This window comes from Ursus maritimus, unplaced genomic scaffold, assembly GCF_017311325.1.
Source record: "Ursus maritimus isolate PB19 unplaced genomic scaffold, ASM1731132v1 scaffold_21, whole genome shotgun sequence".
In the NCBI taxonomy this organism is placed as follows: domain Eukaryota; kingdom Metazoa; phylum Chordata; class Mammalia; order Carnivora; family Ursidae; genus Ursus; species Ursus maritimus.
Window position 1 is genome coordinate 13,780,203 of NW_024424564.1, and position 22,335 is coordinate 13,802,537.

General features: G+C 38.3%; 1 protein-coding gene across 1 annotated transcript in view; it reads left to right on the plus strand.

Annotated features, from left to right (window-relative positions):
* The window catches only part of TRHDE (thyrotropin releasing hormone degrading enzyme), a 365,132-nt gene that overhangs the window by 180,791 nt on the left and 162,006 nt on the right, over positions 1–22,335 (plus strand). The window contains exons 4-5 of the mRNA XM_040637265.1: positions 13,026–13,180; positions 16,450–16,563. Of these exons, the coding sequence (XP_040493199.1) occupies positions 13,026–13,180; positions 16,450–16,563 (269 nt within the window). The remainder of the gene's footprint in view (positions 1–13,025; positions 13,181–16,449; positions 16,564–22,335) is intronic.

A 22,335-nucleotide genomic window follows, 5' to 3' on the forward strand; every position in this document is an offset into this window, starting at 1 on the left:
ATAAAAAAACAACAACCATAGGCTTCAATGATTTTTTTTCTCAGGGGCTTCAACAAGTATTTGATTTTGCTTGAAATTAATGCTTGGAAGTTTTAAGCTAAGAATCCAACATTGGTTCCTTTGAATTATGTGTTTACATTTTTTTATTGAATATTGTGTGTACTGCTTGTACAGTTTATGCTAAGAGGGAGTGGCTTTAAGGTGCAATGAATCTTTGTTTCCACTTTACCAGACCTACATAAATAATTTCTTTAAGAGGTAACCACTTTGTACTCAGACTGTCTAAAGTGCATATGAATTTGGAGATACGTTTTACTGACAACTCCAAGTTTCAAGAGTTAAGAATGCTCATTTATAAATAGTACTATTTTTATACTCTCTTCAGCTGGAAATGTGAATCTGTCAATTAAAGAGTGTCAAAGAGCTATCCAAACCTCCAAAATGACTCCCAGCTACCTCGCTTTCGAAACAAGAAAGACTCCTCAGTTGCATGCTGTGGGATGGGCCCATTCCAGCAACTAACACTCAATAAAGAACTGATTAATGAGAGCCCCTAGCACGGTATTGTATTTTTTTCCCCTTCAGGTGATGATGCTAACACGTGTGGTTAGACTTTGTGTTATATTTGTGTAAAGGGTTTTATAGTTCATTTTAAAAAATCTGTTGAGAATGATATTGAAAGGTAAGCTAGTATTATTTGAAAGCATTAATATTTAATTAATTAATATTTAATTACATGAGTGCATAATAACTTCACTTTATACATTCGCCTAAATTTACTGAAGATACGCATAGACATTGTCTACTCTCGCCTCCTTTTTGGGTGGTTCACTGCTCTTGAATGATGTGATGTCACACTCTTCTGGTCCCCCCCCCACTCTTATGACAGTGCCTGTTAATACCCTTTATGTGTCCTGCTCCATTTCCCCCTCCTTCTGCCTGTTTTTTAAATCTCAGTGCTCCTCAGACATCTTCTTGGTCCTCTTCTATGCTCTGTATTGGTCACAGTCCAGTGTATACATGTTGATGACTTTTTAAATCTGCTCCCCCAGCCCCGATCTCTCCCCAACACATCAGACCTCTATATTCAGCCTCTCTTACTAGATAGTTCTCTTTGGAGGTTCCACGGGCATCTCAGACTCAGCATGTCCCAAACAGGATTTGTTGCTATGTTCTTCAGCCACATTGATTTTGTTTTTATTTACTGAAAGTACCATATTCTCTCTTACTTGTTTGCACATAGCCTTAACCTGAAATATACTTTCCCGCCAGAAAATTCCTTTTGACTCAATAAATCTCATAACTGACTTTCTCCAGATAGCCTTTCCCCATTCTTATGCTAAGATTTGGGAGCTCTTTTACGTAGTAGTAATGACAATAATATAGTAACGCTGTAGTAATATAGTTTATAATGTAGCAATATATTATATAATATTAATACATATTATATAGTTTAAATAGTAATATAGTGTACTTATCAATACAGTTATAATGATAAAGGTAATGGTGATGATGACACTGACGCTCTGTTAGTTTCTTATTGATGGTGTAACAAATTGCCACATCCTTAGTGGCTTAAAACAACAGAAATTTATTATCTTACAGTTCTGTACATTGGCAGTTTGATACTGCTTTCACAAAAGGCTTTGGCTGGGGGGGCATATCTAAATATTCTCACCTTCTCTAACTTCTAGAGGCTGCCTGCCTGCGTGCCTTGGCTCATGACCCCCTTCCATCTTCAAAGCCAGCAATGGCCTCCAGAGCCTTTCTCACATTGCTTTACTCTGACCCCAACTCCCGCGGCTCCTGCTTTCACTTTTCAGGACCCTTGTGATTATATCGGGTGCACCTGGATAATCTGGGTTGCTTTTCCATTTTAAGGTCCACTTATTAGCAACCTTACTTTTATTTGCACCTTAGTTTCTCTTTGCCAACTACTTTAATATATTCACAGGTTCTAAGAATGAGGCCATGGACATCTTTGGAGGGGCATTTTGCTGTCCACCATGATATCTAACAGCTGTTGAGAACTTCCCGCTCGCTAGGTGCGATTCTAAGCACCTCACGTGTATGGTTGTCCAGAACTGTGGAGGGCTGAGATTTTACCTTATCCCATTTGCAAGCTTGACAAGTCAGCCAGGCATTGTTTCAGGAATGCTTGCCAAAGACATTAAATTCCTGGGTTAGAGATAAAATCTTGACAGCTTCTAGAGATAGCAGTAGCCAGAGATTCAGTACTTTTTGTGCCAGTTCCCTGAGCCCCAATTCCCAAGAGCAATACAAGGAGGGCCAGGTGATACCTGCCTATGTAGTGGATTCTCTTACAGGTGAGGAACCCAAGCCTACAGAACCCGATTCTTTTATAAATGATGGCATCTCTGCCTGTCTTTTGCTGTGGAGAGGACATGATCTCTGTTTTTGCTACACAAATATTCTTAAAAAGACAGCCTGGAACAAAACACAGTCCAGATCTGTGCTCATAAGACACATAGAAATGTGAGAGACCCTTGAGAATTGTGTCCCAACAACGGCCCTCGCAGTAACCGTGTGAAATAGTTGCAATGATAATCATCTCCATTTTACAGGTAAAGAAAATGAGGGACAGAAATGATAAGCAGCATGCCTCATTAAGTAGCAGAATTGAGTTTGAACCTAGGCTGTCTGGCTTCAGAGCCCATGGTCTTAATCTCCGCTCTGTGCTGCATCCATTATACCAGGTGCTCATCCCAGCATATGCACCGTACTGCATGTTTGTCTACAACGGCTCTACTTTTTAACTTGACTGTATCTACCATTGGGGCTTAATGGGACTGCATCTTTATTGTTCAAGGTCTATATATCCAGTGTCCAGATCAGTCTGGCCCATATTAGGTAATGAATCAGCATTTTAGGGATAAATGAAAATGCATCATAAATGAAACCTTAATAGAGAGCAACCTTTACTTTCAACCTACATTCTCTTAGATAACCACAATCTTTGTTATATAACGAGCATTAGTCGGTTTGGCCTGTTACCAAATGATGAAGATAGGGGTCATTCAGTGTGTGTTCAATGTTTATGCCTAATCGTGCCCATTAAAGCAAAGACCATGAGTTTGGAAAGTGCTTGAAAGAAGATGCAAAATATGATGATGGAAACTAAAGTAGAGCTAATTAAAAAAAATTAAATGGGTGAGAAAATGACAAATATTCCTTGTGCATATAGGATAAGTCCTTTGGCGTAGAAATTCTTTTTCAAGGGAAGAGGAAATTAGGCAACACATGAAAAGCATTCCTCCTTTGCAATTGACAGTAATCAGTAAGTGTCAGAAAAAAATGATTGCAGAAATGAAAAAAAAAAATCTTTTGAGTATGTGGCAGGAGGATCAGCAGAAACATAGACTGCGTATTATGGCCTAATGCTACTTTGGTAGAATGCTGGGAATTTGAGAACTGAAATGCTAAGCTTGTGAATACAAGTGGTACTGATGAAAATTCCGTTATAGGCCAAAAGGTGTAGCTGAAACTAGCCTTTTTTGGATAGAAAGACACCCCAATAGAAAGTCCATCAGGAGAAAGTGTGTTTTGTTTTAAGCTTTGAAGGACTGATTCACTCTTAAATTTGGTGGAAATGTACCCAGGGAAGGGCAAAGCTTAAAGTCCTCTTTGTCAAATGAACTTAAAAACAGCCATTCAGAACCTAACGAGTTTGTGAGTACAAAAACAAAAAAACAAAATAAAACTTCAGAATTTGCACTTGGAAGGAAGAAGAAAAGTTGGTGGTTCTCATTTTATCAATACTGGTAATAGGTGACTTCTGTGAATTTTATCTTGTTTATATTACTATTTCAAATGCAACTTACATTTCTACTAGCCACATATGCTAATTGTCAGAGCAAGGAGTTTTATTTTTTTATACTGAAGCATAAATACATATGGATATAGTATCTTGAGCAAGCGCTGGTCATGGCATAATGAAAATATAACATTTGTTTTTACCTATTACACCTTTAAAACTTAGCATCCCTGAATAATAACATGGAAATGTCCTATGATGTAGTCTCTTTTGTTTTGTTTGCTCATTTGTAGGTAGGTCCTATTTGGCTTTACATCCTGACTTAAAATTTCAATTCAGAAATTAAAATGCCTGATGTAACATAGTAACCAACACTTCATCTTTGTTCAAAGATAAGAGTCCTCCTCTTCTAAGCTAAAGCCTGTGATGCATTCAATTCCCCACGATGGGGCTGAACTCTAAAGATCCCAACTAGTGATAGCATTGATTTATCATGTTTTGTCATTAAGACTAAGTGCTTTATATGGACCATCTCATTTAATCTGCACAACAACCTGTAAGGAAGGTACCATTAATATCCCCATTTTATCCATGAGGAAATGGAAACTGGGAGCGATTAAACCATGTGTTCCAAGTCTCCCAGCTACCAAGCGTTGGACCTGGGTTTGGATCCCAGACCGTGGACTCCAAAGCTCCAGCGTTTAACTGTTAGGTTCACTATCCTCTGCCAAGGAGGCCTGGGTAGCAGAGCTGGAGAGAGAACCTGGGTTGTGCTGCTAGGGTAGAGCATGGAGGACAGTGTTGGGGGAACAGTTTAAAGGGCGACCTGAGGCAGGACACAGAAGGAAGAGTGAGGTCCGAAGTTGGGGATTTGAGAGCAGGATGGATTTGGGTGGAAGGACCAGGGCAGGGTTCAGAATGCTTCTGTGAATCTGGAGGGAGTGCCTCCCAGTGCTACTTAGTGGAGGAGTTTAAAGAAGCAGCAGAACACTTCACATGGCAGAGAACCATGGGCCTGCTGACCAGGATTGCAGAATTTAATGCTCTTTCTTAGATGGGTACTGGTAAATGGTTATGTACCTGTTTGGCTTGTAATACTAGCAAAACTAGTTGTAAGCTACCTTCAGCATGACTTGTCATCGCAAAGAAGACTATTCATTTATTTTGCAATGAATTCTTGGACATTAGCCGTGTTCTTGGCACTGTGCTAGGCTCTAGAAATGCATCGACTGAGATAAAAAATGACCTGCCTTTATGGAGGTGAAGTTCAATTGGGTTGGAGTTCCAGCTTAGATGCTATCTCTCCAGAGAGGTTTTTCCTGGTCACTCACTCTGACCAGGAAGTATCCTCCCCACAACCCCATATTCTTTAACATCCCTTGTGTTATTTTCATTGCAGTCCCAATCCTAATCTCATACTGTTTTATTTATTTATCTGAATATTTTTTGGCTCCTTACCTGCCCCCCCCCCCCAACAATCCTCTAGCCCCAAAGCTGGAACGTGAGCCCCATGGGAGTCAGGTCATTGTCAGACTCCATTCCTGAGGCAGAGTAAGGACTCAGCAAACTTCATGAATGACTGGGTGAATGGAGAAAATATACTGCATATAAAGGGAAAATAAGAAAGATTGGGTACTCCCATGAGAAAGCCTTATGGATTTTTCCCTATTGTGAGACCAAAACTTCTAGGATTAATGTCTGGCACTTTAGATTTTCTGAGCAGAAAATCTCACACACAACCAGGGACCACTGCTGTTTCTCTAAGGAAGAGCCACTTCCTCTGGTCATACTCCAGGCTTGGGAGCAGCTCCGTCCTCGCTCAGGTCTGGAGGGATTGGCTGCTGAGGTGATGGTCTTGAGTTGCCAGAGGGTTAAACGTTTTTCTTTGGTATTTAACCTCTGATCTTCCAGGACTTTCTATCCTTGTTCAGGCTCAGGTTTGAAGTCTGGGTCATTGTGTATTCTGATCTTAGCCGGGACTCTCTTACTACTCTCAGAATATCTAGATAAATAAATGGATGGCAAATGCAAAATGAATTGACAAGTTTGGGTGTGGACAATGGAAGGCAGAATTGGCTGGTGAAGAAATATTGCTGAGGAGAGCCAGGACTTTAGGGTGTCTGGCTTAGGCAAAAGGGAAAGTGTTAAGAGAGCAAGACAATGGACAAGTACCTAGATGTCGTGTTTCAAATGGTATCTCCTCTACTCCTTTTACTCTTAGAACATGGAGTGCAAACTTGATATTGTGGCATAAAGTATCTGAGTTGAAGGACACTAGACACTCACCCGAGAGCCAGGGCTTGGCTGAGCCCAGAGCTCGGGCCAATACATCTTATTCTAGATGACAGCCGACAATGATGTGTGAGCCCAGAATCTGACCGTGGCATAGAGAAGCCTGATATTGCACACTTTTTTTGCTAGTGGTTATTTAATAATGTAGAGTGCATTAGAGTAGATATTTACAAAGTTATGCATCAGAACGCTGCCACTAATACTGGAGCCTATTTTGGTTTGCATGTATTATTAGACCCTGTTTGGTGATTCTTTGGACCTTTCCACATAGTTTCAGTGTTCCTCTTAGCATAGTGTTTGTTGTCAGGGTAGCAGGACATTTTTCATGGTGACTGACTTTCCTTCAGGGTGCAAAAGAGGAAGTTGCGAGGTTATCTTTATGTGTAAGCCAGATTAATGGGAGGGATCCATTCCAGAAGGAATAATACACTGGGGAGCGATCAAATAACAGTCTACCACAAAGATGCTTCCATATTTTCCTCTGGAGCTCAAAGAGAGCTTCTGGGCATGTGGGAAGTGACAGATGACATTAGAGTGGGTGAGAACACTCAAAGGAAACTAGTAGAATGAGTTAAAAAAAAAAAACACACCAAACAACTCACAGATGGAAATCCTAGGAACTTTGATTTTCAAAAGTCAGGATGAAGAAATAAAAACAAAACAAACAAGCAACAAAAATAAGACAGGCTAATCTCAGAAGTGGAGGAGAAATATTGATATATCCTGTTATGACAGATCCTGATCAACAAACAGCATGATAGTTCTCAGCAATATCAAACAAATAAGAACTGAGGAATGTCCATGAGATGTTGTGATTTCAGTTAGCAAGAGCTGTTTTTTTTTTTTTTTAATTTTATTTATTTAGTTGACAGAGATAGAGACAGCCAGTGAGAGAGGGAACACAAGCAGGGGGAGTGGGAGAGGAAGACGCAGGCTCATAGCAGAGGAGCCTGATGTGGGGCTCGATCCCGTAACGCCGGGATCACGCCCTGAGCTGAAGGCAGACGCTTAACCGCTGTGCCACCCAGGCACCCCCAGCAAGAGCTGTTTTGACACAGTATTAAAGGGAGAAGGCAAATTATAGTGCATTGAAGGGAACAAGTAGAGAAAGTCAGATTTTTATGTTAATGTATGTAATTGCATTCACTAGAATTATATGAATATTTGCTATCTGCCTATAGTTTTTAAAACTGTAGTAATTAATTGGAAACAGAGTACTATGCATAATTTTATCCAGGATTTTCTTTGAATTTCCAAGTAAATTAGATTCTGAAACATTTGAATTTTCTTCTGTTTTCAAGGCATATTAAAGAGGATGGTTGCACATTTTAATGGATTTAGCCTCATGACAAATTTATTTTTGCAAAAATTAAAATAACCTAATTCATTGTGAATAAATCTTAACAACTTCAAAGCTAAGCAAAAGAATATTTCAACTCACTGAAGGTACTTTTTAAAAACAGAATCATTGAGGTATAGTAAGTGCAGTAAGTACACACATTTCAGTGAACAGTCTGATTGTTTAAGTTATGTATACACCCGCGAAATCAGCACCCTAATGAGCATATCCCTAAAAGTTTCCTGTTGTAATCCTTTAACACTTCCCATCTTTGTCCCCAGGAGACCACTGATCTGCTTTTCGATACTATAGGTTAGTTTGCATTTTCTAGAATTTCATATAAATGCATGATTCATACTGTACATATATGTATATATTCTTCCTTTTACTCATAGAGCTATTTTGGGATTCAGCTTTGCTACATGTATTGATGGTTCATTTCTTCTTATTGCCGAATAGAATTTTGTTGATATACCACACTATCCATTCACCTGCCGATAGACATTTGATTGACTTCTAGTTTTGGGCTGTTGGAAGTAAAACTGTTAAGAATAGTTGTGTATTGGTGTTTATACAGATATATGTTTCATGAAAGTATTCTTTTTTTTTTAAGACTTATTTATTTATGAGAGAGAGAGAGAGCATGCGCAAGTGGGGGGAGGGGCAGAGGGAGAGAAACTCAAGCAGACTCCCCGCTGACTGGAGAGGGTGACTTGGGCTTGATCTCACAACCCATGAGATCATGATCTGAGCCCAAATCACGAGTCAGACGTTCAACCAGCTGAGCCACCCAGGTGCCCAAAAGTATTCTTAAAATATAGAACTATATACAAATATAAAAATATTAAGAGTCCTTAAGGCATAAAGGCACAGAGCAGAGAGGCCCAGTTAAAATATCTTTCAGTAGTTGTTAGAACAAAATCCAAGTTTCTTTGGTATTTTGTTACAAGGTTATTATGTGCATAGTAGCCTAATCTAAATTTTTTCATTCCACTTTTTCCCCCTTCTGCTATCCATAGACATGGTTTCCTATATCTATTGTAAAAACTTTCTGTGTCCAAGAAGCTGCCTCCCATTACTGATGCTTCTGTGTTTTACTCTGTTCTCCATCACTTTTTCTGAGTGTAGCTCCATTTGCTCGAGAGTTCTTGTCTGGTTGATGTATAGCCTTATTACCCAGGCCTGGCTTCTGTGCCCTTGGAAGTCTGGAAACCAATAGGTAACCAGCTGCCTGTTGAGGTCATTAGTGGTTTCTTTGGCACCAACCTTTAACTGACCCCTCACCGTACCTGTACCTGCTTATGCTGCTAGTGAAGCTTTTGCTGTCTGATGACTGCCCCCTAAGTGTACCTTCCTATTTATTACAAACTCCTAGAGTCTCCATCTGGCTCAAGTCAGGAATCTTCTCTCTGTACCAGTTGAGCCAATCCACATTCCAGTGTGTGGCCTGATCTGCTCACTTCCTTTTGGGGACCTGACTGCTCTCAACTCTTGGAGAACTCCAGCATACAGAAGTGCGTCTGTTTTCAACAGGCATGGTTCCAAAGGATTGTTCCTAAGTTCACGTGTTCCTTCAAGTACATGACCCCAGATGGGTTACTGCTGTTGCCATCTGCTGGTGGCAGACAGGACTGGCACAGGATGGGACTGCTGCCTAGTTTGGTCATCCTTAGGGAAGGTCTCAAATTAAAATCTTAAGTAGAAGAATGTCTACTTGTGACGTATTTGCAATTTGTTCTCCTTTCTATCCTTCAGCCACACTGACCTTCTTCCTGTTTGTCCAATATACTCATCTAATTTCCCATCTCATTTCCTCCTGAGGACCTTTGCATTTGTTGTCCCTTCTTAGAACGCACTTCGACAAGTCTTTGGATAGCTGACTTTGAACATTATTCACACCTCAGGTGGAATGTGATTACCTTAGGAGGCCTGCCTTGACCACATTGCACCAGCCCCATCCGCCAATCACTGTCTTACTCTGTTGTATTTTCTTTGTAGAACTTATTGTTCACTGAATTTCTTTCATTCATTTACTATTTGTTGATTGACCTCCTCCTCCTCCACACACCTACATATGAATATAAGTGCCATTAGAGCAGGGGGCAAGGAGAGCTCGAAGGACGGGACAATTCTTATATTGAGCAAAGGAGATGTTAAATAAATACTTGTGTCAATGAATGCAGATAGTACCTCTCTGCCTGTTGAAATCCTATTTGCTCTTGATGTCCAACTCAAATACTAACTCTCAAGAACATCTCCAACCAGACGTTTTCTCTCTCTTTCACAGCACTTTTTATTCTTTTGTTGTTTCTCGTATTATACTCCCCTGTCCCCATTCTTAGATTAAAAAAAAATTTTTTTTGAAGATTTTATTTATTTGAGCAAGAGAGCATGAGCGGGAGGGCAGGGGGCAGAGGGAGAGGGAGAAGCAGACTCCCCGCTACATTTTAATATATAAAATTAAATATGTAATTTAATATATATAATTTAATAAAAATAAATATATATAATTTAATATATAAAATTAAAATAAAATATAATTTATTTTATTATACATCTTAGACTTAAGGACACTGCAAGTGATGAGAAGATGTTCATTGAAATGATGAATACATGACAGTCAATCATATTATAAGACTGCTGACCATTTTATTCTTTTTCTTATTATGAAATATGTAAAGCATACAGAAAAGAAACAATAATATTACAAATAGTATCCATGTACCCATCACCTGCTTTTAAAAAATTAATATTAAAGACAGATTTGAAATCCGTTTGTGACCATCTGGAGTACTGTGATTTATAAGAAATATCTATTTGGTCATCTGAATGACCAAATATGTATTTCTCATATATATTTGATACATATTTCTCAAACATATCTGGTGTTCCTACAAGGTTTTTGGCTTAGAGCTTCCAAAACCCTTGGAATTTCCTAAGGTTTGAGAGTCTTTGTTATGTTAATGTTAGTGTCTTTGTTATGTTAATGAGGTGACTTTTGGACCTCGCCTAAGGATGGGGGCAGATCTAATCGATGTGGAGCCAATCATATGATTAGGGAGTTGGAACTTTCAGTCCTACCCTCTGGCCTCCTCCTCCAGGGAGGGCAAAAGGGCTGGAGATTGAGGTCCATTGTCAATGGCCAACGATTCAGTCAATTATGTGTATGTAACAAAGTCTCTGTAAAAACTACAAGGGATGGAGTTCAGAGAGCCTCCCTGGTAGTGAAGAGAGAGATCTGGGGAGAATGGTGCACTCTAAGAGGGCATGGAAGCTTCATACCCTTTGTCAGTATCTTGCCGTATGCATTGCTTCCATTTGGTTGTTCCTGAGTAATATCCTTTTGTAATAAACTGGTAATCTAGGAAGTAAAAACGTTTCTTAGTTCTGCATACCTCTCTAGCAAATTAATCGAACCTAAGGAGGAGGTCATGGGAACCTCTGATTTCTAGCCAGTCAGAAATACAGATAACAACCTGGGCTTGTTACTGACATCTCAAGTGGGGGTACAGGACAGTCTTGTAGGACTGAACCCTTAACCTGTGGAATCTGATGCTATCTCCGGGTAGATAGTGGCAGAATTGAGTTGAATTCTCATATTCTCTAGTGTCCAAGAATTGCTTGGTGGTGTGGGAATCCTCCCAATCCTATGCTGAAATGGGGTCCACAAACCTAAAAGACTGTCCCTCATCCCCTTTCTGCCCTTTCTTTCCTGAAGCAATCATGATCCTGAATTTGGTGTTCATCATCCAAATACATGTGTGATTGCATGTGCATTTTACCACTACTATCTTTCTGGGTATGTGTGTGCACGTGTGAGTGTCCATTTATAGCATATGGTATTATTCTGCTTATATTTAAGTAGCACATGGTATGAGTCAATTTACACCTTACTGGTTTCATCAACATTATGTTTTTCAGGTTATCCATATTGATTTATGTAGTATAAGAATCTAGGGGTAAGATCCTGTATTTCAATCGTTGTATAGTATTCCTTTATTTTAACTATTTTATAGTTTCTTTGTCTACTATCTTGGTGAAAGGCATTTGTTTTTCCTTTTTCACTCTTTTTTTTTTTTTTGGAAGATTTTATTTATTTGAGCAAGAGAGCATGAGCGGGAGGGCAGGGGGCAGAGAGAGAGGGAGAAGCAGACTCCCCGCTGAGTAGGGAGCCCAACGCAGGGCTCAATCTGAGGACCCCGGGATCATGACCTGAGCTGAAAGGCAGATGCTTACCCTTAACTGCCTGAGCTACCCAGGCACCCCTCCCCTTTCACTCTTAGAAACAATACTGTAGCAAACATTCTCGTACCATTTTTTTCTTGGCATCCCAGGTAGTTACTCTAGGGTTATTGGGAAATGGACCTTTTGGGTCAGAGACCGAAAGCATTATGTCGTTGTGATGAAGAGCAAGGCCCTGGAATCAGGCTGCCTGGGTTCGAATCCTAACTCTGCCACTTCCTAGCTTTTCTAAGAAGCAATGAGCAGCAGCTATTTACAGCCCTTGTGAACATGCATGCCCTACCTCAACCCCTGGCATCATGCAGTCAGCTTGGCTCAGGTCCCTTTGGCTCCGGTGGATCCTGCTGGAGCCAGTCCCCAGCTGTCACTGCCCGCCCCTGGAGCCAGAACCCAGCAGGACTGTGGCTTCACATGCAATCACTGCTTTGCATTTCTGTACCATTTCTGATCCATGAAGAGTTTATTTTCAAGCCTGGAGATATTTTTTAGTTTTCCCTTTTAATATTTTATTTATCACTGCTGTGTGTTTGGAGCAGAGGGAGTACATCAAAGCATGAACTTATTGTGTCACCTTAACCAGAAGTTGATAATACCTCTACAGCCTTTTAAAATAAGCACACATCTTAGTATCATCTAATCATAGATTTTTGGAGCTGGAAGGGATTTTAGAGATAATGAAGGCCAATAACCTTATTTTATAGGTGAGGGAATTGTGGTCTTGAGAAATTAAGTGATTTACCGAGGTCATATATCTAGCTAATGGTGGAGGGCAGGACCAAAACCAAAGCCTGCGGGCTCCCTCAGGAGTCCTTTTGCCAATTTCCACTATTACAGTTTTGTCTCTAAGCTATCTTGCATGCAACATTTTATTTTTCACAGAACTCAAAAAACACAGGAGAATCTGTGCAATTAGAAAAATGACACGTCACACTTTTAAACTGCTAGAAGATGTTTTCTCTCGAAAACATTCGAGGTGTAGGGAAGAGTACAGTATTCACTGCAATGAGCTGAATATATTTTCATTAGAAGGCACAATGCCTTTTGACTCTAGATTTCTGCTGCATTTGGTTTCCTTGACTTCCTGAAACTTATTAGGATGGGCCCATCAATAATGGTGCCGATACTTCCCGCCTCCTCCAGCACTGGGTCTGAAAATGAACGGTGATGAATGGATATGGCCAGCGTGTACGGTGATAGCCTATATTTCTGCTGTCATGTAGAAATGGCAGGTAGTTTAATTTGGAAAGAAAAAAATTCCCAAGAAAGAGCAAATATTCCCTTTCCCCTTTCATTAGGATTTCTGGACTTTTTTAGGATATGAATTTAGAATCCGGCATGTTTGTTAAAGCCTTTGGAATTGTTTTATTCTATTTCTAGATCTTTTAGCTGTGCCTAAGCATCCGTATGCTGCTATGGAGAACTGGGGACTAAGTATTTTTGTGGAGCAAAGAATTCTGCTGGATCCCAGTGTTTCATCTATTTCTTATTTACTGGATGTCACCATGGTCATTGTTCATGAGATATGTCACCAGGTATGAGAAAAAGGATCAGGTGTAAGTATAATTGCAAACTACTGAGAATGCGGAACGATTTCAGATACTTAGATTAGGAGCTAAATTATTATCCTCCCAATTAAGTTTTAATTATATAGAGAGTACTGCTTAGTTCTTTTTGGATGCTATGTCATTTTTCTCAGATGACAGCACAAACAAAAGCAAACACACTAATGATATTGAATAAACAACTGTCATTCAGTTTAGCTGAGGAGTGAGATGGCCCTGCCACCCAGCAGCCTCTTTGGAGACCCTATCCAGTCACGCGTCCTTGTCAACCTTGCTTTATTTCCTTGTGATTATTGGTGTGTATATATGGTAAGTGCAGTGATGGCAGTGATTTATTGCATCGCTGCAAGATGCAGCCGAGTTTTGTGTACGTGTCAAAATTTGCTTTTGCTGAAATCAATTTGTTATTCCCTTTTCCCCATCACATAGACACTTAGGAAGTCTTTCACTAACTCAGCCATAGAGTCTTTGTTCTTCAGTGATTGATATTTTTTTTGTCTTGGCATGTTTAGAAATTCATATGTAAATTAGCCAACTTTGTAGTGAAGCAAAGATAAAATTAATTTCATTTTGATTTTATGCACTTTCTTACAATGAGTGGAAGGTATTACAGAGATTTTTGCAATGCTTATTTGAATCTTGATTCTAGTGAAAAAAAAAAAAAAAGACGAAACTGACAATAAATGTTCATGCTAATGGAAAGCAGTTCCTGCCCTGGTGAGTATGGAGAGTTTTAAGTTAAACCACTGGAAATCTCATTGTGATACTGCATGGCTTCTATGTGTTATAGACCCAAAACCTTTCTAAAAAGCTAGAAAAACTCAAGAAGGAACTATGTGGAAAATGCTGTCGGCGAAAGAAAGTGACGTGCTAAATGCTAACACATGAACATCGACGTAATGATAAATTGGTTCAGGCCATAGGGCCATTTCCCTCACTGCCACCCTTCTGCAAGTAAACCTGGATGATATTTGTACCTGTCATTCTGGATAGGGCAGGCATGTGTCGCTTGCTCAGAGACGTAAGGGGATCCCTTGCACAGATAATCAAGGTTCGTCCACTGTGCCAAAGAGGATGCTTTCCAGTGAAGCATAATAATTCTTCAAGGCATAAGCAGTTTCCTTTTTGCAGATTCCTAGAAACAGGTTACTTGTATAGATCTGTTGAAATAATAGCACATCAATGATCTTATCGTTGTTCCTAGAACTGGCTTTCATTTATTCCATATTCTGCATTACTTTCTTGTTATAACTTAGTAGTGCCAGGCTACTTACCATGAGAAAATGGACCAGAAGCTGCGAGAAACAGAATTTCCATTCTCATTACCAAATTATTTTCTACATTACCCTCTCTCCCACCTATGCATTGTCATGATTTTTAAGACAGGCTTTCAATTTAAAGGAGAAGCATGAATTTTTTATTAAGAATAAAAATTATTTTAAATATCATTTATTTTATGGTCATCCACATAGAGTTCTCTCTTACTTGTATTTCAGTTAGAGATCCTCTTGAGTCACTGATACTTTATTATTAATATTGAAACGCTCCATCACCAAGCTCTTCACTGGAGCTCCTAAAGCTGTACCTGGTCTGATACTGTCCGCCTTCTCCCTCCGCTTCTTAAATATCTCATTCCCACTTACGGTCTTCACATTAACTGTTGCTTACGTCTGCCTGGAATCTTGTTCCAAGGTTTTCTCATGGCTGTCTCCTTCTTATCATTAAAGTCTGAGCTCAAATGTCACCAGCTTAGAGAGAGCATTTTTCCTTTGGCAATCAAAGTGGCTCCTCCCCCATTCCTATCACATTTTATTAGGAACTGAAATTGTCTTGTTCCTTTGCTTATGCATTTTTTATTTTGTATCTCACCTCATTCCCCTGCCCCCACAATAAAGTGTCGGCTGCACAGGAAGGGACATTTCCTTTTTCATCATCACACCCAGTCTTTAGGATCACTCTAGGTGTATGATGTTTTTATTTTTATTTTTAATGAAAAAAAGAATTTCTTTAACTTTTTGCCGAACTAAGCAAGGATTTCAGAGTGGCGTGTCATGGTCTAATTAAAACACCAATTGGGGCGCCTGGGTGGCACAGCGGTTAAGCGTCTGCCTTCGGCTCAGGGCGTGATCCCGGCGTTCTGGGATCGAGCCCCACATCAGGCTTCTCTGCTGGAAGCCTGCTTCTTCCTCTCCCACTCCCCCTGCTTGTGTTCCCTCTCTCGCTGGCTGTCTCGATCTCTGTCAAATAAATAAATAAAATCTTTAAAAAAATAAAATAAAAAAATAAAAATAAATAAAATAAAAATAAAACACCAATTAACAATGACAACGTTATTGGGGCACCTTGGTGGCTCAGATGGTTAAGCACCCAACTCTTGATTTCAGCTCAGGTCATGATCTGAGTTTTGAGATGGAGCCCCATGGCCAGCTTCCTGCTGGGTGTGGAGCCTGCTTAAGATTAGCTCTCTCCCTCTCCCTCTGCTTCTCCCCTACCCCCCACTAGATTTCTCTCTCTCTCTCTCTCTCTCTCAAAAAAAAAAAAAAAAAGACATTATTTTTCATGAAGAGATTTTTTTTAGAGATTTTTTGGTCCAGCCCCTTATTATCACAAGATCATGGAGAATAGGTGTGGAGCATCATGAAAGCCCTCAGTTCCTTCCATCAGCCCATGGCTTCTTTGAGTCATCTGTGCTGTTGGGAGGCAATGCTTCCATACCTCCTGTGATGAGTAGCTCACCACTTGAGGCAGTGTTTTCCATCTTTGGCCATCTCATTCTGTTAGAGGGTCTCCTATATTTTCAGCAGACATCTACTAACCTTGATTTCCATCCATTAGTCCTTATTGGTTCCTTGTAGGGCCACAAGACACAAGTCTCTTCCTCTTCTGCATACTAGGCCTCCAAATATTTGAAAAGAGCTGCATTCAGTTTTTTCTCCTGAGTCCTTTTTTCTCCGGGTTAAATATTCTTTTTGTATTCCTTGGTCATTGCATTTTTGTTCTTCCCTGAATGCATTTATGAAACAAACAAAGTGTCACCAAGTAGTTCAACAAATCAATAGTCTTGCCACAATACATTTTAAGATCACAAAATCTGTTGGGGAATGAATTCCAGTTATGACAGTCATAGACTGTCATATTAAATAATCAAATTAAATTTAATTAAATACATTTAATTTTAGATAAAATAATTCTGGGATAAATGTGATTTTATCTGATGCTCATTCATTTTTCAATTGCAGTGGTTTGGTGACCTCGTGACTCCAGTATGGTGGGAAGATGTGTGGCTGAAGGAAGGGTTTGCACACTACTTTGAATTTGTTGGCACAGACTACCTCTACCCTGGCTGGAACATGGTAGGTGCACTTTTTTTTAGTTTGGACTTCCTAGTGAAAGGTTGGTCTCGTGTTACAGAACTTATATTATCATTAGAGGTGACTAAAAATACCATCTGGAAAATCACATGTCCAATAAAGAAAAAGTAACCAAAATTTAAGTTTAACTTAAATTTGAAGTATTCCAAAAGAGTTCTGTTTTATTTATTAGAACTGAATAGAGTTTGATTGGTTATAAATTGATTTCAAAATGGTATAGATTTTCTTCATAGAAATATCTTAGATTGTTGCATTTGGTAACAAAGGAAAATTCTTTTAAGATTGAGAAGGTAACAGTCATTAATAAGTAATGTTTAAATATATAGAGTATTTCAATGTATAGAAAAATGAGACCTTAATGTTTTTTCATTGTGACTAAAAATTAGCCAAAATATTTGCTTATTTATAAAATACATTGTGGTTGAAAATGTACTTTAGAATCAAATGACTTAGTAAGATATCATTAACTTCATGAGGAGTTATACATATTATATCTGTACTCTAAGAACTAATCTGTATATCTGAACCTGAAGTCAGATTTTTTGTCCCTTAAACCACGATATTTCTAGAACATCCTATCAGAAAAACTGGAGGGAAGGTGTGGTTTTTATGTGTCTTTTAATATAAGATTTTCATTTTATGTATGTTGTTATTAATCAATAAGCGACTGTTGTTATTAAATGAAACCCAAGGTATATGTTGTTTTGGAGCTTGAATTTTAAATTTAATTTAAGTGATACTGTGTAAAAGTTGCTACATACTAACATTTGTCAGCTTCCAGAAGCTCATATCTCGCCTGCAATATAGCATAGGCAATAACATGTATTTCTTTTACACTGCTCTTTTTTGATGTTTAAATTATTAATAGTAAGAGATTATCTAATTATTTGCCATAATTATGAGTATGATTTGAAGCGTTAAACCAAGGTGAAATATGAAGGTGTCTGTAAGTCATGTTATAACTTCTCTATCATCAATTCAGCCAACTTCTGCATAAAAAAATGTGATCTTGCATATCTCACAGAGGAACCATGACAATAGTAATGTCATATTGATATGTTTTCATTCTGTTCATGCAGTTTTGTCCTTATTTTGTAAAAGCAACATGGGTCATTTCCTCATATAATGAGATACTTTTACTTAGCCCTCTGTATCTAGGTGTGCCTGCGTATATGACACGATTCTAAAAATCTTACTGGAACTGCTTTATCATGGCAGTGGATATAAGTGACAATGCCTTTAAAGAACTTTGAAGAAAAATCACCAATACCATATGATATTAATTAAAATATTCTTTTAACAAATGTGAAATTTTAACACTGAAGTGTTTAAGGATATTGAAAATATTCCCCAAATTCCCTAAAATATCTTTTGATTTTTAGATGACTTTCAACCAACTTTGTTTAAAATTTTCATTTAATTTTCATTATGCTGTGGATTATTACTGATTTATAATTTCATTTTGTTTCAATATTAAAAATATGACCTTATTACAAGTGACATGCTACTCATATAGGTAAGCTTTTTTTTTTTAAGTTCATTCAGCTATCTATCGTAAAATCCCTCTATTCATCATTATGAAAAATACATCTTGGATTAAAAAGTAATCAACAGAATTATACATAGGCTGAAAACTGACAGCTTTTGATGGCGTTAGCATGGCAATATATCTATCCCAAGTTTCAATGTCTTTATACTGGATTTTGTCTCTGCATAATTTTTTTGTGTTCTTTCATCATTTTTTATCAGTTAAGTTATAAATGTAGGCCTTCTGGAGGACATACTATAAGATGTATTGAAAATGAACATAAGGTATAAATAACCCACCTGGGACTTTGATCTTAATAGAATACAGACGGTGAACTGAGAGTATAAAAACCTTGGGGCGGAAGATACAAGATTTTATTTCTTATAAATTCATATTTCATAATTAAGAAATGAGAATTAATGATGGTATAAGTATAGTGATATAGAAAGCTCACCTTATTAAACTAACAGATGAAAGAATAAACTCCATTGCAATTGATTAGTCAGTAGTGAGGAGGTGCAGGTCTTATTATGAGGTCTCTTTATGTTCAGCTTGTAAAGATTATAAATACTTTTTTTTTTAAAGATTTTATTTATTTATTTGACAGAGATAGAGACAGCCAGTGAGAGAGGGAACACAGGAAAGGGGAGTGGGAGAGGAAGAAGCAGGCTCATAGCGGAAGAGCCTGATGTGGGGCTCGATCCCATAACACTGGGATCACGCCCTGAGCCGAAGGCAGACGCTTAACCTCTGTGCCACCCAGGCGCCCCTATAAATACTTTCTGACCTCGGATTGCTTTTGCTTTTTAGTACCTTTATTTAGTTTGTAGAGTACCTCAATACACTAAATTCAAAAAACCTATGAGAAGAAACTATAAACAACTTGCTCCTCTGTATATCATTAATATTGTCTTTGCAAACAAAATTTTAGGAGTAAGTTAGCCCCCCAGATAAAAGGATATTAAGTGACTTTGAGGCTATGCCAGCACGATTTTTCATAATGGCATCAGCAAGAGTGGAAGAAATACTAGAAAGAACAAGAGTGACGGCTGTGTCAGCAGTAACTCATACTATTGTGATATGCACAAAAGCTTACCTAGGAGTGCAAGGCTTGGGCTTCACTAGAGCTTAGCCTAAAATAGAAAAATCAGAAGTCTGGCTCGTGTCAGGAGTAAAGAAATTCAGGAAGCTGACCTTTTTGGTCTCTAATGTCAAAAACAGTGCTTTTATCATTTTTACGCACCAAGTCTCAAGCACTAAAATATAATTTCAGTTTGCTAGGGTGATTGCTATGACAATCTACCTTCAGTGGAATAGCGATAAAGCAGCCCAGAATTACATAATGTCGTCAAAGAAGTTCTTGTTCTGATTTAGGCCAATATATTTGCTTAGTCTGCTTGATTGTTAGTAAAATAGTGTGTGTGTGTTTGTGTGTGTGTGTGTGTGTGTTCAGAGCCAGTTTCTGATGCAGAAGTCATCAGTTTTTATATTAGAAACACTACATGGAATAAAAACTGTTATGATAGCTTTGTTCCCAACAAATTAATCAAGGTTACCATTTTGTAGATACGGGCCTTTATAAGTAGTATGATGTAAGGTCAGGGGAATGGATTGGAAAGAAGAAATTCAAATTCCAGGAAAAGCGTTTCACTTCTCTGACTGTTTCTTATCATTTGAAAAATGGGGGCAATTGTCCTGACTTATCAAGCTCGCAGAACTTTTGTGAGGATAAAATAACTTGCAAAATCTTTGAAATGTATAAGCCACAATACAAATGTGAGTGGGCATCAGGTACCTGGAAAATAAACGCTCCATTAGAAAGGTGCATTGATTTTACGTATAGATGCCCTAACATTTCCAAGCCCAGTCATCTGTTTTGACACCCTGGATTTATAACAATTATGTATAGATTACAAAATAACTTTTAAAATCTTTGTAACTAGACTCAGTCTCACCAAATCAATTCTTGCGTATACTGGCAATGTGGATTATTCTGTAGGAACATAAGCCTTATATAATGTTTCATTCATCAAACAGAAGTGTCAAGATCATCAGAAGCAACTTCTTCAGCTCAGGGCTAAGGATACATTTCAGGGGCATGTAGTCCTTTTGCTTGACGCTATTTCATCAAAGTTGGTTGTTTGTGATGTTATTGGATGGATCAAGTTACAGTATGATATTGATGGCAGTCGTATTAAATCTCACTGTGTTCCCTGGAAGGGATAGAAAAAAAAGGGAAGACTCAACATAGTTACTATTCTTCAATAATTCTAGATCATTTTAATTTGAAAAAGTCTATGGTAAAAGAGTTTTAGTACAAGAAAAGGATGCACGGTAAAATGCTGCTCTGATGAATTTCTTATTTTACAGACCTGGTGCTGATGCAGGCAAAATCATATCTCCTGTGCATATTGCATAGGTTTTCATTATAGTTTGTATCTACATTGTAGGCATGTCCTTTAGTTTCCTGAATATAGCATTGTAAGGACATGCTGCTATAGTGAGAATGATTAAACACGAGTGTATGTTCTTTTGTTAAATGAATTGGGATTCTCTGGAGCTTCACCCAGCAGTAACTTTGTGTGCTGATAAAGTCTGCAGACTGGGAATTCTCCCTAAATTTTTATGAGGACACATACCTGGGCATAAAGATAACTATTAAGGGAGAATCATGCAACTAAACTTCATTATGCTAAATACTTAAGGTATCTTAAAGTGTATTGCCCAAAATCTTGAAAAATGTTCTCAATTGTCTCTATCATGGATAGTACTAAAATAGTAAAAATGAATTCTGCCATTAGACAGTATCATTTTAATGTGGTCCAATAAAAATTGCCTGCTGAAGTTAACAGGCATTACAGTAAAATTATCTTTACTTTTTAAATTATTTTATTTTTACTCAAAAAGAAGTTGAGGAAACCATTGATGAACTGAAATAGAGTTGATTGAGTTCAATGCTTATTTTCAGTTTAAATGTGAAGATACACTGCTTCAGCGTTCCAGATAATGATATACACTGCTATTCAGAGGGTGGAATAGAAAGATAGAGATAAACATCTCGGTTTTGGTTAATATTTTACTTGTTCAGCTCTTCATTTCTCAAATCCATACTTGACTTAATGTCTACAGGGAAAAATGCTTTTTTTGGGGCATGCTTTTCAAAATTTGTTAATAGACGTTTCAGTAATAGTTGGTATATTGATGCTATTGTCTATACTTCATCAATATCAAAATATATTTGCCCAGTAAGGCTATGGTGTCACAGACGGATCACTTGGAAATTACTTATTTTGAATCTTACTTTATAAATACTGAATACCAAATGAATGTATGTATATATGTTCATGATTTTCCATATAGTTGTGCTTGTCTATTATGATCAAAATCCACATTATAATATTCTTTCTGCTCCTGAGGAGTCAGTAAATTAGATGATCCAATTGTTTTCAACTGGTCAATGATATTTTTTTTTTTCAAATGACTAACGCACGTTGAATGTGAAAAATTTGAAGGCTTCTTATGACTAGTTCCATGGGGTTATGGTCTTTTTGATCCTGTTCAGTAGCTTAGCAGTGACATTTACATTGAAAGACTAGAAGGAAGCTGGAAGGAGTGTGTATCTGGGTCTCTTGGGGGACCACAGCCTTCAAAATCGACCTCTTCTCCTGCTCTCCCTTTACTCTTCCCTCCACCCCCTTTCAGCAAGCAAGTTCTCTGCCGAAAACGGAGATTTTTTATTTTAAAAAATAAAAAAAAAAAATTTTGTTTTCTTTATTTGAGTAGATCTGTAGCCCTCTCCTCTGGGAGAAAGGGTTGCTTTTTTCTTAGCATTTGTGATCAGAGCAGTTTGGGGCATTAGTGGACAACAGGCTTGTAACAAAGAAACAAAGTGCACAGAGGAAGTAAGAGCTGCAGTGAGGACAGTAGCAGATGGCCCTGAAGGAAAGGGTCTCATCCGCCATATCCGAACTCTTGGGTAAACATCCGAGGAGTTCTAATGTGTATATGCCCAGTGCACTGAGGGTTAGACTAACACTCAGAGTGTACAAATTGGGCTCATGCAAAAAGGATGTCAGTATTAAGAAGCAGGTCAGAGACTTGGATTCTAACCAGTGGTGGCTGAGAGACACGAAGAATCTCGAGCGGGTCTAGCAGCGAAAACAGGAACGATACCTATTATACCAACACGTGACGATGTCTCTCACTAAGGCTACTACCATAGCAAA